Source organism: Morone saxatilis, unplaced genomic scaffold (genome assembly GCF_004916995.1).
Source record: "Morone saxatilis isolate NCDOM2014 unplaced genomic scaffold, NCSU_SB_2.0 Contig10, whole genome shotgun sequence".
NCBI classification, from domain to species: Eukaryota; Metazoa; Chordata; class Actinopteri; family Moronidae; genus Morone; species Morone saxatilis.
The window spans coordinates 2,636,614-2,637,111 of record NW_023339652.1 but is presented as its reverse complement, the minus strand read 5'-3'; the positions used below and the strand labels follow the sequence as shown (position 1 = coordinate 2,637,111).

The 498-nt window shown below is 47.8% G+C and overlaps 1 protein-coding gene across 1 annotated transcript in view; it reads right to left on the bottom strand.

Moving 5' to 3' along the window:
- The window catches only part of plxnb2a (plexin b2a), a gene marked incomplete in the record, with an annotated part of 172,717 nt that overhangs the window by 19,051 nt on the left and 153,168 nt on the right, over positions 1-498 (bottom strand). The window contains 2 exon segments of the mRNA XM_035675813.1: positions 106-288; positions 376-498. Of these exon segments, the coding sequence (XP_035531706.1) occupies positions 106-288; positions 376-498 (306 nt within the window).

Sequence of the window (498 nt, the reverse complement as noted above, 5' to 3'; positions counted from 1 at the left end):
CACACACACACACACACGTGGAAATTAATTGAACCATTAACTGTTAAAAATATAATAATACAATAATAGCTCCGTCTACCAACCAATGTTTAAAACCATACTCACCACAGGAAACTGGCCTTGGGGTTATAATCTATGATCTTGGGGTTATCAGAGTACTGGTATGCTGCTGGGACGTCTTTGGTGGTGTTTATACCATATTTCACCGTCACCGTTAACTGTTCAGAGGGCACCTTCTGCCCACGATACTTCCCGGTCGTGCAGGTGATCTGCTTACCGAACGACAGGCTGAAGAGGAGAGAGGAAGATGGTAAACGAGAGCTTTAAACGTCCAGCTGTCTCTTAAGAGAACATAAGTAAACAGGCGTTGCTTACACTTCACAGGGGAATCCCCCCACCGTGACGGTGACGTCGTCTTTAGTTGCGGTGTCCAGGTCTTCTCCCTTGATGGTGATTACGGTTCCTCCGGCTGCCGGACCCTTCGCTGGCTCTACGGTG